Source organism: Mus musculus, chromosome 6 (genome assembly GCF_000001635.26).
Source record: "Mus musculus strain C57BL/6J chromosome 6, GRCm38.p6 C57BL/6J".
Classification (NCBI taxonomy): domain Eukaryota; kingdom Metazoa; phylum Chordata; class Mammalia; order Rodentia; family Muridae; genus Mus; species Mus musculus.
The window spans coordinates 73,211,259-73,226,266 of NC_000072.6; the positions used below are offsets into that span (position 1 = coordinate 73,211,259).

Genomic DNA, 15,008 nt, shown 5'->3' on the forward strand with positions numbered 1-15,008 from the left:
AACTTATGGAATGAAGATTCAGAAAAAAGCTTTCTACCACAGGCCAGATAAATGTTTTAAGCATTATGGGCCATAGAGTTTCTATTACAACCATATACTTCTGACATGGAAGCAGAAAAGAACTCTTGGGCATTATGCAAATAAATGGATGCGGCAGCCATCAATCCAAAAGATTAGAGTGTTCAATTTGACCTATGGGTCATAGTTTGAAAACTAAATAAATTAATTGGTTCAGTCATAAAGGCAGGAATATTAGAATTAGTTATATCTGTTATTTACATATATATCTGTGATATATATGTATATATATCGAAAACAAAAGCTGAAAATTAAATATGAGAATTTAAAAGGATATTATTGACAATAAACAGAATTCCTTAATTTCATTCTTGTGTATGTGTCTGAGTATGTGTGCACTACATGTGTGTGGGTACCCATAGCATCCAGAAATGGGTGTTGTATCCCTAGAGCTGTAGTTACAGATGGTTGTGATAGGAAGTGAACTCAGGTACTTCAGAAGAGCAGCAAAAGCTCTTATCTGCTGTGTCAGCTCTCCAGACCCCTGACAGGGCCTTCTTTCAAAATAAGGAACCAAATTAAAATAGTCAGCAATCATTTTTACATGAAAAAGACAGGACCTTATTATAGAGAAACTATTTAAGCACTAAAAAAATAATCAAAAATTAAAAGAGCCAAATGGGAATTATGGGAAATATGACATGAAAAATCTTCATCAATATAGAAAATAATTTAATTTAATAAAATGTGACACTTATTTTAATAAAAAATATTAATCAAATATAATATGACTTACATCAACAATATGAATCACTGTAAATCTGTGTGTCCAGCACAAGTAAAGACCCGAGTCCACAAATGTGTGGCTGTGCACACCCTCGCCTCCATTACGATCAGAAAGAATAGTTCTCTTTCTGGTGGGCAACTTGAAGCGCTTTTCCAAGTTATCTTGGAGGCAGAGGCAGGCAGACTGATGGACTCTCAAGGCCAGCCTGGTCTGCATAGCAAGTTCCAGATCAGCCAGGGATAGATAGTGAGAACCTAGCTGGAAAAACTCTGTGTGTGTGCGTTTGTGTTTGTGTGTGTGTGTGTGTGTGTGTGTGTGTGTGTGTGTGTGTGTGTGTGATCTGTTTGCTTGGGGTTTCCTTTTTTAACTTACCAGAGGCTCCAGCTTCACAGGCTGCTGTCTCTTTCTGGTCCTCTCTTGAGCTTTTGTGGTATGCCTAAATACCAGGGTTGGAGGTTCAGGTTCATTTTCTTTGAGTGACACATAATTCAGAATTCCCTTTGCTTTTATTTTGTTTAGTCTGGCAAGTATAGGATTTTCTTCTGCCTGGTGTTCAATACTTTTCAGGTCAATTTCATCCTCTGTGCCTTGGAAAGCCATCCTTATTCCTACACAAGTGGGATAAAGAAAAGAAAAAAAGAGGTCAGTGTTGGGAGCCGCGCCCACATTCGCCGTTACAAGATGGCGCTGACAGCTGTGTTCTAAGTGGTAAACAAATAATCTGCGCATGTGCCAAGGGTATCTTATGACTACTTGTGCTCTGCCTTCCCCGTGACGTCAACTCGGCCGATGGGCTGCAGCCAATCAGGGAGTGACACGTCCGAGGCGAAGGAGAATTCTCCTTAAAGAGGGACGGGGTTTCGTTTTCTCTCTCTCTTGCTTCTTGCTCTCTTGCTTCTTACACGCTTGCTCCTGAAGATGTAAGAAATAAAGCTTTGCCGCAGAAGATTCTGGTCTGTGGTGTTCTTCCTGGCCGGTCGTGAGAACGCGTCTAATAACAATTGGTGCCGAATTCCGGGACGAAAAAAAAACTCGGGACTGGCGCAAGGAAGATCCCTCATTCCAGAACCAGAACTGCGGGTCGCGGTAATAAAGGTTCCCGTAAAGCAGACTGTTAAGAAGGATTCAACTGTATGAATTCAGAACTTTTCAGCTGGGGAACGAGAGTACCAGTGAGTACAGCTTTACGAGGTAAGTCTGATCTTGAACTTTCTAACGAAATTCAAGACAGTCTATCAGAAGTAAAGTGGAATATGTTTGGCCTTGAATTTTTTCTGGTGTTAGGAGCCCTTTTGTTCCTTTTCACATGTTATCAAGTGATTAAGATAGGGCTGAAAATTCTAGAGGAAATTCAGGACAAGCTATCAGAAGTAAAGCGGGGAGAGAGAGTAGGAGCAAAGAGGAAATATGGTACACAAAATAAGTATACAGGCCTTTCCAAGGGTCTTGAACCCGAGGAAAAGTTAAGGTTAGGTAGGAATACCTGGAGAGAGATTAGAAGAAAAAGAGGAAAAAGGGAAAAGAAGAAAGATCAATTAGCGGAGGTCTCTAGGAAAAGGAGCCTGTGCTCATCGCTGGATGGGCTCGGGGAGCCAGCTCTTAGTAGCTCTGAAGCAGGTGAAGAATCCTCCTCTGAGGAAACAGACTGGGAGGAAGAAGCAGCCCATTACCAGCCAGCTAATTGGTCAAGAAAAAAGCCAAAAGCGGCTGGCGAAGGCCAGTTTGCTGATTGGCCTCAGGGCAGTCGGCTTCAAGGTCCGCCCTATGCGGAGTCCCCGCCCTGCGTAGTGCGTCAGCAATGCGCAGAGAGATGCGCAGAGAGGCAGTGCGCAGAGAGGCAGTGCGCAGACTCATTCATTCCCAGAGAGGAACAAAGGAAAATACAACAGGCATTTCCGGTCTTTGAAGGAGCCGAGGGTGGGCGTGTCCACGCTCCGGTAGAATACTTACAAATTAAAGAAATTGCCGAGTCGGTTCGTAAATACGGAACCAATGCTAATTTTACCTTGGTGCAGTTAGACAGGCTCGCTGGCATGGCACTAACTCCTGCCGACTGGCAAACGGTTGTAAAAGCCGCTCTCCCTAGTATGGGCAAATATATGGAATGGAGAGCGCTTTGGCACGAAGCTGCACAAGCGCAGGCCCGAGCAAACGCAGCTGCTTTGACTCCAGAGCAGAGAGATTGGACTTTTGACTTGTTAACGGGTCAGGGAGCTTATTCTGCTGATCAGACAAACTACCATTGGGGAGCTTATGCCCAGATTTCTTCCACGGCTATTAGGGCCTGGAAGGCGCTCTCTCGAGCAGGTGAAACCACTGGTCAGTTAACAAAGATAATCCAGGGACCTCAGGAATCCTTCTCAGATTTTGTGGCCAGAATGACAGAGGCAGCAGAGCGTATTTTTGGAGAGTCAGAGCAAGCTGCGCCTCTGATAGAACAGCTAATCTATGAGCAAGCCACAAAGGAGTGCCGAGCGGCCATAGCCCCAAGAAAGAACAAAGGCTTACAAGACTGGCTCAGGGTCTGTCGAGAGCTTGGGGGACCTCTCACCAATGCAGGCTTAGCGGCCGCCATCCTCCAATCTCAGAACCGCTCCATGAGCAGAAATGATCAGAGGACATGTTTTAATTGCGGAAAGCCTGGGCATTTTAAGAAAGATTGCAGAGCTCCAGATAAACAGGGAGGGACTCTCACTCTTTGCTCTAAGTGTGGCAAGGGTTATCATAGAGCTGACCAGTGTCGCTCTGTGAGGGATATAAAGGGCAGAGTCCTTCCCCCACCTGATAGTCAATCAACTGATGTGCCAAAAAACGGGTCATCGGGCCCTCGGTCCCAGGGCCCTCAAAGATATGGGAACCGGTTTGTCAGGACCCAGGAAGCAGTCAGAGAGGCGACCCAGGAAGACCCACAAGGGTGGACCTGCGTGCCGCCTCCGACTTCCTATTAATGCCTCAAATGAGTATTCAGCCGGTGCCAGTGGAGCCTATACCATCCTTGCCCCCGGAAACCATGGGCCTTATTCTCGGCCGGGGTTCACTCACCTTGCAGGGCTTAGTAGTCCACCCTGGAGTTATGGATTGTCAACATTCCCCTGAAATACAGGTCCTGTGCTCAAGCCCTAAAGGCGTTTTTTCTATTAGTAAAGGAGATAGGATAGCTCAGCTGCTGCTCCTCCCTGATAATACCAGGGAGAAATCTGCAGGACCTGAGATAAAGAAAATGGGCTCCTCAGGAAATGATTCTGCCTATTTGGTTGTATCTTTAAATGATAGACCTAAGCTCCGCCTTAAGATTAATGGAAAAGAGTTTGAAGGCATCCTTGATACCGGAGCAGATAAAAGTATAATCTCTACACATTGGTGGCCCAAAGCATGGCCCACCACAGAGTCATCTCATTCATTACAGGGCCTAGGATATCAATCATGTCCCACTATAAGCTCCATTGCCTTGACGTGGGAATCCTCTGAAGGGCAGCAAGGGAAATTCATACCTTATGTGCTCCCACTCCCGGTTAACCTCTGGGGAAGGGATATTATGCAGCATTTGGGCCTTATTTTGTCCAATGAAAACGCCCCATCAGGAGGGTATTCAACTAAAGCAAAAAATATCATGGCAAAGATGGGTTATAAAGAAGGAAAAGGGTTAGGACATCAAGAACAGGGAAGGATAGAGCCCATCTCACCTAATGGAAACCAAGACAGACAGGGTCTGGGTTTTCCTTAGCGGCCATTGGGGCAGCACGACCCATACCATGGAAAACAGGGGACCCAGTGTGGGTTCCTCAATGGCACCTATCCTCTGAAAAACTAGAAGCTGTGATTCAACTGGTAGAGGAACAATTAAAACTAGGCCATATTGAACCCTCTACCTCACCTTGGAATACTCCAATTTTTGTAATTAAGAAAAAGTCAGGAAAGTGGAGACTGCTCCATGACCTCAGAGCCATTAATGAGCAAATGAACTTATTTGGCCCAGTACAGAGGGGTCTCCCTGTACTTTCCGCCTTACCACGTGGCTGGAATTTAATTATTATAGATATTAAAGATTGTTTCTTTTCTATACCTTTGTGTCCAAGAGATAGGCCCAGATTTGCCTTTACCATCCCCTCTATTAATCACATGGAACCTGATAAGAGGTATCAATGGAAGGTCTTACCACAGGGAATGTCCAATAGTCCTACTATGTGTCAACTTTATGTACAAGAAGCTCTTTTGCCAGTGAGGGAACAATTCCCCTCTTTAATTTTGCTCCTTTACATGGATGACATCCTCCTGTGCCATAAAGACCTTGCCATGCTACAAAAGGCATATCCTTTTCTACTTAAAACTTTAAGTCAGTGGGGTTTACAGATAGCCACAGAAAAGGTCCAAATTTCTGATACAGGACAATTCTTGGGCTCTGTGGTGTCCCCAGATAAGATTGTGCCCCAAAAGGTAGAGATAAGAAGAGATCACCTCCATACCTTAAATGATTTTCAAAAGCTGTTGGGAGATATTAATTGGCTTAGACCTTTTTTAAAGATTCCTTCCGCTGAGTTAAGGCCTTTGTTTAGTATTTTAGAAGGAGATCCTCATATCTCCTCCCCTAGGACTCTTACTCTAGCTGCTAACCAGGCCTTACAAAAAGTGGAAAATGCCTTACAGAATGCACAATTACAACGTATTGAGGATTCGCAGCCTTTCAGTTTGTGTGTCTTTAAGACAGCACAATTGCCAACTGCAGTTTTGTGGCAGAATGGGCCATTGTTGTGGATCCATCCAAACGTATCCCCAGCTAAAATAATAGATTGGTATCCTGATGCAATTGCACAGCTTGCCCTTAAAGGCCTAAAAGCAGCAATCACCCACTTTGGGCAAAGTCCATATCTTTTAATTGTACCTTATACCGCTGCACAGGTTCAAACCTTGGCAGCCGCATCTAATGATTGGGCAGTTTTAGTTACCTCCTTTTCAGGAAAAATAGATAACCATTATCCAAAACATCCAATCTTACAGTTTGCCCAAAATCAATCTGTTGTGTTTCCACAAATAACAGTAAGAAACCCACTTAAAAATGGGATTGTGGTATATACTGATGGATCAAAAACTGGCATAGGTGCCTATGTGGCTAATGGTAAAGTGGTATCCAAACAATATAATGAAAATTCACCTCAAGTGGTAGAATGTTTAGTGGTCTTAGAAGTTTTAGAAACCTTTTTAGAACCCCTTAATATTGTGTCAGATTCCTGTTATGTGGTAAATGCAGTAAATCTTTTAGAAGTGGCTGGAGTGATTAAGCCTTCCAGTAGAGTTGCCAATATTTTTCAGCAGATACAATTAGTTTTGTTATCTAGAAGATCTCCTGTTTATATTACTCATGTTAGAGCCCATTCAGGCCTACCTGGCCCCATGGCTCTGGGAAATGATTTGGCAGATAAGGCCACTAAAGTGGTGGCTGCTGCCCTATCATCCCCGGTAGAGGCTGCAAGAAACTTTCATAACAATTTTCATGTGACGGCTGAAACATTACGCAGTCGTTTCTCCTTGACAAGAAAAGAAGCCCGTGACATTGTTACTCAATGTCAAAGCTGCTGTGAGTTCTTGCCAGTTCCTCATGTGGGAATTAACCCACGCGGTATTCGACCTCTACAGGTCTGGCAAATGGATGTTACACATGTTTCTTCCTTTGGAAAACTTCAATATCTCCATGTGTCCATTGACACATGTTCTGGCATCATGTTTGCTTCTCCGTTAACCGGAGAAAAAGCCTCACATGTGATTCAACATTGTCTTGAGGCATGGAGTGCTTGGGGGAAACCCAGACTCCTTAAGACTGATAATGGACCAGCTTATACGTCTCAAAAATTCCAACAGTTCTGCCGTCAGATGGACGTAACCCACCTGACTGGACTTCCATACAACCCTCAAGGACAGGGTATTGTTGAGCGTGCGCATCGCACCCTCAAAGCCTATCTTATAAAACAGAAGAGGGGAATTGAAGAGATTTTACCCCGAGCACCAAGAGTGTCGGTGTCTTTGGCACTCTTTACACTCAATTTTTTAAATATTGATGTTCATGGCCATACTGCGGCTGAACGTCATTGTTCAGAGCCAGATAGGCCCAATGAGATGGTTAAATGGAAAAATGTCCTTGATAATAAATGGTATGGCCCGGATCCTATCTTGATAAGATCCAGGGGAGCTGTCTGTGTTTTCCCACAGGATGAAGACAACCCATTTTGGGTACCAGAAAGACTCACCCGAAAAATCCAGACTGACCAAGGGAATACTAATGTCCCTCGTCTTGGTGATGTCCAGGGCGTCAATAATAAAGAGAGAGCAGCGTTGGGGGATAATGTCGACATTTCCACTCCCAATGACGGTGATGTATAATGCTCAAGTATTCTCCTGCTTTTTTACCACTAACTAGGAACTGGGTTTGGCCTTAATTCAGACAGCCTTGGCTCTGTCTGGACAGGTCCAGACAACTGACACCATTAACACTTTGTCAGCCTCAGTGACTACAGTCATAGATGAACAGGCCTCAGCTAATGTCAAGATACAGGGAGGTCTCATGCTGGTTAATCAACTCATAGATCTTGTCCAGATACAACTAGATGTATTATGACAAATAACTCAGCAGGGATGTGAACAAAAGTTTCCGGGATTGTGTGTTACTTCCATTCAGTATGTTAAATTTACTAGGACAGCTAATTTGTCAAAAAGTCTTTTTCAGTATATGTTACAGAATTGGATGGCTGAATTTGAACAGATCCTTCGGGAATTGAGACTTCAGGTCAACTCCACGCGCTTGGACCTGTCCCTGACCAAAGGATTACCCAATTGGATCTCCTCAGCATTTTCTTTCTTTAAAAAATGGGTGGGATTAATATTATTTGGAGATACACTTTGCTGTGGATTAGTGTTGCTTCTTTGATTGGTCTGTAAGCTTAAGGCCTAAACTAGGAGAGACAAGGTGGTTATTGCCCAGGCGCTTGCAGGACTAGAACATGGAGCTTCCCCTGATATATCTATGCTTAGGCAATAGGTCGCTGGCCACTCAGCTCTTATATCCCATGAGGCTAGACTCATTGCACGGGATAGAGTGAGTGTGCTTCAGCAGCCCGAGAGAGTTGCAAGGCTAAGCACTGCAATGGAAAGGCTCTGCGGCATATATGAGCCTATTCTAGGGAGACATGTCATCTTTCATGAAGGTTCAGTGTCCTAGTTCCCTTCCCCCAGGCAAAACGACACGGGAGCAGGTCAGGGTTGCTCTGGGTAAAAGCCTGTGAGCCTAAGAGCTAATCCTGTACATGGCTCCTTTACCTACACACTGGGGATTTGACCTCTATCTCCACTCTCATTAATATGGGTGGCCTATTTGCTCTTATTAAAAGGATAGGGGGAGATGTTGGGAGCCGCGCCCACATTCGCCGTTACAAGATGGCGCTGACAGCTGTGTTCTAAGTGGTAAACAAATAATCTGCGCATGTGCCAAGGGTATCTTATGACTACTTGTGCTCTGCCTTCCCCGTGACGTCAACTCGGCCGATGGGCTGCAGCCAATCAGGGAGTGACACGTCCGAGGCGAAGGAGAATTCTCCTTAAAGAGGGACGGGGTTTCGTTTTCTCTCTCTCTTGCTTCTTGCTCTCTTGCTTCTTACACGCTTGCTCCTGAAGATGTAAGAAATAAAGCTTTGCCGCAGAAGATTCTGGTCTGTGGTGTTCTTCCTGGCCGGTCGTGAGAACGCGTCTAATAACAGGTCAGGTTGGACAAGACAACTGAGGGGAGACGGAGGGAGCGGAGGGAGCATTAAGGACCAGGGAGAACTGAATTCACATGATTCCCCCCCCCCCCACAAAGAAAACCAGTCAGAGTTCTTCCCCACAGAGTGCTGGGACTAGAGGGATAACAGCTGAGATGTTTGCCTGGCTTGAAGAAGCCCTGGTCTGGGCCTGCACCTGCTTGGATTTGGAAGGATAAAGAGAAGGATGTTGAGCACTACATTTGTCAGATCCAGTACACATAACGTTTCCCCAGGAATTTGGTTTTATAGATGCAGGTAAGAGGTCTGGGGAGATGGCTCCATCTGTAAACTGTTTGTTAGACGAGTGTCTTGGTGTTTCTATGGCTGTGATAAAACACTGACCACATGCAACTTGGGGAGGAAAGGGTTTGCCTCATGTTACAGCTTGTAGTCCATCTTGAAGGGAAGTCAGGGCAGGGACCGAAGGCAGAAATTGAAGCAAAGGCCATTGAGGAACACTGCTTCGTGGCTTGCTCTTCATGGCTTGCTCAGCTTGCTTTCTTATACAACCCATGATCACCTACTCAAAGGTGGCACAGCCTGTGGTAGACTGCACCTTCCCACGTCAATCATCAACCAAGAAAATGTTGGACGGACAAGTGTTTAGGCCAATTTCACAAAGGTGTTTTCTCAGTTGGGAGTCCTTCCCAAATAACTCTAGCTTGTGTCAAGTACACACACACACACACACACACACACACACACACACACACATACACAGCAAACAGACACCAAGCATAAGGACCTGAGTTCGGATCCCTAGCACCCATGTAAAAAGCAAGGCATGGAAGTGTTGCATGTAACCAAAGCACAGGGGAGTAGAGGCACACAGGTGAATCCTAGCCAGCCATGGATTGGTGGCTTTTTTTCTTTTCAACCCCCTTTCCCTACTTTGGGTCCATGGTTTGGGATGGGAAGGCCTTCCAGGCCACAAGTGGCTTTGGTTGAGCTGCTTGGGGGAGTGTTTCTGTGGGGGCATTTATGGTGGTGGCTGTAGGCTGGGGCAGGAAGGAGGGGCTGGCAGCTGCTCAGGGACTTCAAGCCAAGCTATCCAAACTTCAGATTCGGTGAGAGATCTCTGTTTTTTCAAAACAGGGTGGAGAAGCAATTGAAGAAGACAGTCCAGTATCAATCTCTAGCCTCCCATATTCATATGCAAAGGTGCACACACAGGTGTATACACACACACACACACACACACACACACACACAGAGAGAGAGAGAGAGAGAGAGAGAGAGAGAGAGAGAAAGAGAGAGAGAGAGAACAAACGAATGAACAAACAAAACATCTTGAATCAGGTGTGGACATGCCTACATTTTAATCTGGCTCAGTGCCAATAGAAATCAAAAGTCTTTTATGCAATTTTAACGTCTCAAGTAAGCCTATGAGAAACGAAAGGTCTTGACTTTAATGATGTGCTCTACTTAATATTTAAACTATCATTTCAACGCATAACGGTGCTGTGTGAGGCAGGGCTATGTCTTATCTTTCCGGGTAAATTTATACCTGGCGTCTAATGAACAGGACAGGTCTAGATTTGAACAGTCAGTATGTAGTCTTGGGCAAGCCTAGCATCTCTAGTCCTCGCTTTCCTGTCCCCCGGGATAGGAAGCTATCACTGAATCCATCTTTTCTGAGACTTTCTATCCCTGGGGAGGGGTTGCTGAGTGTCTGACTCTGCCCAAAGTTCAGTTCCAATGGACTCACCAAGCGGTTCAACAGCAGCGTTCCCGAAGGGTCTCCAGAGGCCCAGCAATACCTGGTCTGGGAACAGAAGTCTAGTCCCAGGAGAAAATGTTTCCCGTTGCTTAGCAACCACTGGGCCACCAAGGACGCTTACTGCACTAAGGAGGAGCCGGTCAGTCGCTGCCAGCCAGTCTCGAGGAGCTGCTCTCGCTCTCCTGGAGCGCGCCAAGTAATTGAGCCAATCGGTGTTCCCAGAGTATTTGACGTCATTAGTTGTCAGGGAGCAGGCCCCACCCGGAGGATTCCTGCTTTAGAATGGAAATCTCAGGCAGCTTGGGCAAGCAGGCATAGGAGGTCCCGTCTTTTTATGTGTTCCTTCGTTTCTGGACGATCCATGATCTGCAATCCAACCTTCTGTAGGTATCTGTTGTTTCTCAAGAGGCTTGAGTATGACTTGACGTTCGCCCACATCTTAAAATGCTGAGGTGAAAGATTCAAGAGCCTCAGGCGAAGGTTGGGCGAACTATGGAAGCCCTTTCACCTACCTTGGGGAACTGCTTCCCGGGTTGGCAGAGGCTGCTTTTCAACCTACAAAATGTCGTGATCACTGCTGGAACTACGTTCTTTTTCTCCTCCGCTTTCTAACCGTGCCTTGGATAGCCACCCGCTAACAGAAGCCGAGAAAACAGAGTGCGCCTTTGAGCCCGCCTATCGTCAAGTAGATTATACAGAGCTGGAGTATAGATTACAGACCACTCAATCTACCCCACCTCTCCTCACACGCGCCCTGAGTATTGGGCTGACATTTTGTCTCTTGTCATGTGAAGTTTTCAGGGAACACATTACAGTTTTCACAAAACATTTTATTTTGTGCGCGCATGAGTGCTTGTGTGTGTGTGTGTGTGTGTGTGTGTGTGTGTGTGTGTGTGTGTAGGTTCTACAGTGTGTATGTGGAAGCCAGAGGAGAATTTAGTTCGGATCCGTTCTTCCATTATGTGGCTGCCGGGGATGAAAGTCAGGTCATTGCGCCTGGCAGCAGGTGCCTTTGACTGCTGACCGATCTCACTGGCCCTGGGGAGTGTTTAAACACTATATATATATATATATATATATATATATACATATATATATATATATATACATACATACATACATACATACATACACATACATACATACATATATATATATATATATATATATATATATATATATTTGGCAACTTGGCTTTTTAGAAGCTCATAAATTTAACATGACACATTTTATGAGTGCACACTAATTTAGCAGCAAAGGTCTTATTTAATGACGAAGGTCGGATGTTAGGAGAAAGATAAACAGGAAAGACCCATCAGGCATGCTAAGTAAGGCATCCAAGCAGCAGGATGGATAGCATTGAAAGGGCAGCCCTGGATCCTTGGGAAGCCGCACAGCCTCAGGCTCTCAGCCTCTCTCCCCACTTTTTGACTTCCTGCGCATGTCCTTATATGGGGTGCTGTCCCTTCCCAGGCCTTCAGTTCTCCACTTTAGGCTGCACGCTGTGTGCTGGAGAGGGCTTCTTCGGGCAGGTAGGATTTTGTACTCAAACTTCCACAAGACCACCATCAGAGGTGGGGGAGGGCGAAGCGCAGGGGGAGAAGGAGGGAGGGAGGGAGGGAGGGAGGGAGGGAGGGAGAGAGAGAGAGAGAGAGAGAGAGAGAGAGAGAGAGAGAGAAGCCCAAGCCTCAGTAGGCTGAGGTGTCACATTCCACTCTCAGCACTCACAGGAATTTCAACTTTGCCCCATTTGGCAGCGTCCCCGGACATCATTGGCCTCCAGGCTCTTGGCTTGGATTTTCTGGGACTCCCTGGCCTACTGTTTATTCCCAGTTTGTTCAAAGCAGCTTGCCACCATGTGTAATGTGCTGGCATTTTTTTTTTAAAGGAGGGTAGGGATAGCTTAATTTGTTGTTGAGTTTCTATTTCTAGAATTTTAAAATACTGGTTTTCCTTCACTTTAAATGATATTTATTTCTTGTCTTTGCAGGTAATATGCTAATGCAGAAGTTAGGGGCAGTGTTGATTATATTCCATTAGCCTGAGATACTTGTGACCCTGTCTCAAACTAAATCAATAAGATAAAATATACTTTCAAATTAAATCAACAAGATAAAATATACTCTAAGACTTGGAACCCTGGTGGTGATGGCGCATGCCTTTAAATCCAGAACTTGGGAGGCAGAGGCAGAGGCCAACCTGGTCTTTAGAGCAAGTTTTAGGACAGCCAGGGCTACACAGAGAAATCCTGCCTCAACAAAACAAAACAAAACAAAACAAAACAAAACAAAACAAAATAAAACAAAACAAATAGTAGCAAATAAAACAAAAAAACAAACAAAAAGACGTAGAATGTAGGAAATAATGTAAAATACTTCACTAATTTTTGTATCGACTACATGAACTAACAATATTTTAAGTGAATTGGGTTAAATAAAAATATAATTAAAATAAAAAACATGTGTTAACACCAATGGATTTTCTTTCTTTTAAAGATACTTAGTGAACATTTTGTTTATTTATTCGTCTGCTTGTTTGTTATTTCCTGCGGCTGTGTGTGTTGCCATGGCACACGTGTGGAGGTCAATGGACAGCATCGGAGAGCTGGTTTTCTCCTTTCTCTGTGGGTCCTGGCGTCAAACTTCAGGTTTCCAGGCTCGGTAGGTAACAAACACCTTTACTCTCTGAGATGAGTTGCCAGCCACACTGATGATCCTAAAAATTGTGTTGTCCATTCATGTTATTTGAGTGCGAGGAAAGGCAGGATATATTGATATTATTTTGAAGAAAATTAAGTATTCTTTTTAATTTTTTATTTTCTTTTACGTGAATGAGAGTTTTGCTTTCATGCATGTCTGTGCCCCTCATGCCTGCCTGGTGCCCTTGAAGAGCAGAAGAGGATGTCAGATCCTCTGGAATTGGAGTTACAGATGGTGATGAGCTGCCTTGTGGATGCTGGGAATCGAACCTGGATCCCCTGGAAGAGCAACCAGTGCTCTTAACTATAGAGCCATCTCTCTAGCACCTGTATTCATATGAAGAGACACCACGACCAAGACAACTCCTATAAAGGCAAACATTTAATTGGGACTGGCTTACAGTTTCAGAGGTTTAGTCCATTATCAATTATGCATGGTAGCATGCAGGCAGATATGGTGCTGGAGAAGGAGCTGAGAGTTAGTTCTGCATCTTGATCCGAAGGCTGCCAGGAGAAGACTGTCTTTCAGGCAGCTAGACACTTCCCCAGTGTCTTCACTGGCTGCAATATCTTTCTCTTCAAATCCTATTTCGTTGGCTCCTAAGAAACCTGGCAAGTACATCTGGCTGTGTCTTCTTGACCATGGTAGAGGCAGAAGAAGAAACATCTATGCGCTGATGACCCGGGAGCATGGCGTATGGCAGCTGGGGTCCTGACAGGAGCTGCTGTGATCTGTAAACATTTTCCATGCTTCCTTTCAGCTTTTAAAACTGTACACAATAAATATGCAATAAACACCTGTCTTAGTTAGGGTTTTACTGCTGTGAACAGGCACCATGACCAAGGCAAGTCTTATAAAAAAACAACATTTAATTGGGGCTGGCTAACAGGTTCAGAGGTTCAGTCCATTATCATCAAGGTGGGAGCATGGCAGTATCCAGGCAGGCATGGCACAGGAGGAGCTGAGAGTTCTATGTCTTCATCCAAAGGCTGCTAGTGGAAGACTGACTTCCAGGCAACTAGGGTGAGGATCTTATACCCACACCCACAGTGACACACCCATTCCAACCAGGTCACACCTATTCCAACAAGGCCACACCTTCAGATGGTGCCACTCCCTGGTCCAAGGATATACAAACCATCACAACACCAGACCTTATTTCTCAGAGCTAGGGACAGCCTAAGTACCCCTTGATCAACATTTCCTCATTTCTCCCTACTCCCAAACTGGCTTTCTTATTGAGTAGTTAATTGCGATTTTGAAAAACACCCAGAATGTCCGAGTTAGTTTTAACTGTCAACTTGGCAGAGCCACCTGACGCAGTCATCTTAGAAGGCAGTCTCAATTGAGTAACTACCCAGATCAAACTAGACTGTGGGCATGCCTGTGGAAAGAATGTTTTGATTGTTAATTGGTATACAAGGGCCAAGGCCACTGTGGGTGACACCATTCCCTTTGCAGGTTGTCCCAGGCTATGTAAGCTAAACATGAGCCTGAGCAAGCCAGCAGGCAGTGCTCCTCCATGGTTTCTGCTTCAATTTCCTGCTTGGGTTCCTGCCCTGACTTCCCTCAATGATGAACTATGACCAGGAAGTGTAAGCCAAATAAATGCGTTTTTCCCTAAAGCGGCTTTTGGTCTGCATGGGCTTTTTTGGTTGTTTTGGGTCCTTTTTTTTTTTTTTCCAGCCACAGAGTGTGACTAGAAAACAGATTCTAGCCAAAGACAGCTAGATTGTAAAGAGGCTCGGGGAGTAGAAGTAACCTGTGAGAGAAGCAGTGTTCTGTACTGTGTGGACCACTGTTGATCACTGCACCTGCCCAGCTATTGTTTGCTATTAACACTAAAAGATGCCAGCCAGGCACGGTGGCACAGACATTTAGCCCCAGCACTCAGGAGACAGCCTGGTCTATAAGGTGAGTTCCTGGACATCCAGAGTTACACAGGCAGATAAATAAGCAAATACATAAATAAATGACATAGAATATGCCACCACAGC

The 15,008-nt window shown here is 44.9% G+C and overlaps 1 protein-coding gene and 1 long non-coding RNA gene across 7 annotated transcripts in view; one reads left to right on the forward strand and one right to left on the reverse strand.

Annotated features, from left to right (window-relative positions):
• Positions 1-10,969, reverse strand: part of Dnah6 (dynein, axonemal, heavy chain 6) — a 204,625-nt gene extending 193,656 nt beyond the window's left edge. Inside the window, exons 1-2 of one of the 4 annotated variants that reach the window (XR_003956215.1) lie at positions 10,301-10,965; positions 1,178-1,413 (exon numbers count right to left, since the gene is read on the reverse strand). Coding sequence is in view for 2 of the 4 variants with exons in the window: in NM_001164669.1 (NP_001158141.1) it covers positions 1,178-1,405 (228 nt within the window). In the remaining 2 variants the exon portion in view is untranslated. Of the gene's footprint in view, positions 1-1,177; positions 1,414-10,300 lie in introns of all 4 variants that reach the window. The other 3 variants (XR_377473.4, NM_001164669.1, XM_006506302.4) reach the window with 3 other exon arrangements.
• A 569-nt stretch (positions 10,970-11,538) lies between these two features.
• On the forward strand, positions 11,539-14,576 carry Gm40377. 3 transcript variants are annotated; one of them, XR_869180.3, is made up of 3 exons: positions 11,539-11,844; positions 12,895-12,972; positions 14,473-14,576. It is a non-coding gene; the product is annotated as a predicted gene, 40377 (long non-coding RNA). The 3 variants fall into 3 exon arrangements; XR_869181.3 differs by lacking the exon at positions 14,473-14,576 and adding an exon at positions 13,616-13,714 and having other exon boundaries at positions 12,808-12,972; XR_869179.3 differs by lacking the exon at positions 14,473-14,576 and adding an exon at positions 13,616-13,714.
• Positions 14,577-15,008: the final 432 nt, after the last annotated feature.